We start from the raw sequence: 2,801 nt of genomic DNA on the forward strand, positions 1-2,801 counted from the left end.
ATATAACTAAATCATGGCATTCATGCATAGTCAATGAAACTACAAAAGAAAGTCCGGAACTGTCAGAAAAGTTCAGAGTTAAATGATCGACAAGTACAGAGTTTGCACTAAAAAGACAACTACTACATTGGCAATGTAAACTATTATCATTTGTACTGTAAAAAAGGTTAGAGAGAAAAGTTAATAAAGATGAGTGACATAAACCTGTTCAGATCTTTATAAACCTGGGTACTTGTTTGAGATAAAATAACAAAAGGGAATTCAGAAAGGAGTTCAAAACATATAACATTGGAGGGTTAGGCTCAATTTAGTCTCATGTTCTTCCTGTACATGTGTGAATTCAGAGATGCCAGAAAATCAAGGCGCAAATTACACAGAACTATGGAGCTAAAATACAACTATTTAGATCAAGGCACTATTAAGAAAGATAACATAGTTCAGTAAGTCATGAAAATAAATGCTGCAGAATTTGGAGACCACTTAGATATTGTAAATTCAGTTAGCAACAAGACAGACAGATTGTACTTACATTTCAAGGAAAAATATGACTACTCCACACAGTGAATCATAAACATTGACACTGTAATAACTGTTTACTCCACACTGTAAATAGACAGAACAATTATTTTTGGCCACAACTTGAATCTGCTCTGCAACTTATGAACTTGTAGTTGTTCTGCAGATTATCAAGAGCAGCGAAACAGTTTTGATTTACAAACATAGTTAGTCCTACTACTTATCTGCGGTTGCCCAGATCATAACTGCATCATGCTTGCTTATCTGAAACTAATACAAAAAGATAGAGCAGTTTTAACATGGTCCATCACAGGAAACAGAGCAGAAGAAGTACTAGTGCAGGAGCGAATGCCAGGTTCAGAAATCCATCACAGAAGCAAGAAGAACAGCAACAGTTTTACTAGCTTGCAAGAACAAGTGGAGCAAATTGCTCAGAGGTACATCCGTGGCGATCGTACATGGACGAACTATTACATCAGCCAGTGAGTATCCTCGTATACACTTTGAAAACAATTTCAACATCGGACTTAGTAGACACTTGCAGGCGAGAAGAAGTTGCTGTGCCCTCCAGCGTGAAGATTGGCCGCGGCATTGCACCTCTTCTCCTTCTTGAGCGCCTCTTCGGCCTTCCACGCTTCTTCAAATGGATCATGGAAGATGATCGGCGGCGGAGGCTTGTAAGTCCCCACGTCTTGGGCAATGGATGACTTGTCGTTCGTCGACTCTTCTGCTTCTTCATCGAGGAAGGTCCTAAGGAACTCCAGCTCGTCAGCTTCGAGCGGGACGATTTCTTCTGCAGCATCAGCGAAAAGCCCCTCTGGTTCCAAGTAGAAGTTCTGTTCGATGCTGTTAGTAGCTCCGACCGGGAGATTTTCCTCCGCTTGTGACCCGAGAAGCTCATCGATTGTGCAACAGAACCGGGCCATGTCGTCGTCAGCTTCAGGTACGGATTCATCCGGCAAGAAAACCGGTGCTGCAGCGGTGAACGACGATGTGGCAGGTGCCGGGACCGGGACGGCACCGCGCATCCTCTTCTGAGGGCGCGCCGGATGAGGCTCGGCGGCGGCAGCGGTCGCTGGCCTCTTCTGCGCGTGCGTGCTCTGGGTCACGGCCTCCGGTTGCGGTTGTTGAAGCTTGTACGCCTCCGATTCCTGTCGGGCCGCGTCAGGGGCATGCTGAGCCAAGTGCATCTTGCAGAAGACCTTCACCCCGTCGCTGACGGTGGCCTCCGGCAGCAGGCACCGGTACTCCTCCATGACCCAGCCGGTGGACTTGCCCTTCTTCTTGAAGGACAGGTTCTTGACCTCGCCGACCTTGACTCCCGCGTGGCAAATCTCCGTGGTCTTCTGGATGGTCCAGGTGCCGGTGCCGGCGCCGCGCACGCTCTGGTGCTTGCTCCCGTTCTTGCTCTTGCACGTGGTGAAGAAGAACCGGTCGCCGCTGCTCACGGCCTGCGGCACGGGCGCGTACCGGGCGGCCAGATCCTTGGGCTCGCAGCCGGAGATGTTGGCGCGGTGGATGAGCTTGTCGACGCCGTGCAGCGTCTCGCCGGAGAGGAGGCGTGGTAGGTAGTAGGTGACGGCGTCCACTTCCGTAGGGCTCTGCCGGTAGTGGTGGAAGACGTCGTCGACGTCGAGCCCCTCCATCCCGGTCGGCGGCTGCCCGATCTACTGCTAGGGTTCTAGCTAGGAAAGGGTGCTGTCGATCGAGGGCGGGCGGGAGAGGTTTGTCTGCGGGATCGGGAAGGTGTTGTGGGACGCGCAGGTGGTCTTTGCTGATATTTAAAGACGCTGGCGCGTCAGATTTCCTTATCTGAATCCGAAAATGTCCCCAGTTCAGTTTGCCGCTCCCGTTTGCTTTCATTTTCTGAAAATTTCCGTCAATCCGATCATGATACGGTCCTGAAGACGTGCCGTGCTGATTGTGATTCTTGATTCAGTTTGAGTAATACTAGCACATATGCCCGTGCCGTGCCTTGTAACGAGAGACAAATTAGTGTGTACATCGAAACATTCATCAACACGGCACGACAACATTCAAGCAATGCCATCCGGCGACGATGGGAGGCGCAAGCCATGGTCTTAAACACATTATGAAAAATTGCTCAAGTAGGGCGCTTGCTTTTCCCCATTAAAATCAGATTAGTAGTTTGAAAAAACAGTTTATTTCAGACTACTGGGCTTCGAAATGATTAAATATTGTGTGCCTTGCTTTCTTTTTCTTTTGCACATCTTTTATTGGTATGACTAATTGCCCATAACATGCATCCGTCAGTCACCTCTCAA

At 48.6% G+C, this 2,801-nt stretch overlaps 1 protein-coding gene across 1 annotated transcript; it reads right to left on the reverse strand.

Annotated features, from left to right (window-relative positions):
- Positions 1-930: 930 nt before the first annotated feature.
- LOC119328093 lies at positions 931-2,162 on the reverse strand. The gene has a single exon (XM_037601130.1). It carries the CDS (start codon positions 2,160-2,162, stop codon positions 1,044-1,046), a length of 1,119 nt encoding a protein of 372 aa, XP_037457027.1. The 3' UTR covers positions 931-1,043.
- Positions 2,163-2,801: the final 639 nt, after the last annotated feature.

The sequence above is a fragment of the Triticum dicoccoides genome, chromosome 7A (assembly GCF_002162155.2).
Source record: "Triticum dicoccoides isolate Atlit2015 ecotype Zavitan chromosome 7A, WEW_v2.0, whole genome shotgun sequence".
Taxonomy (NCBI): Eukaryota; Viridiplantae; Streptophyta; class Magnoliopsida; order Poales; family Poaceae; genus Triticum; species Triticum dicoccoides.

What these genes read in the sequence shown, in the direction of transcription:
- LOC119328093 (XM_037601130.1), bottom strand. Translation starts at nt 2,162, where the DNA reads ATGGAGGGGCTCGACGTCGACGACGTCTTCCACCACTACCGGCAGAGC.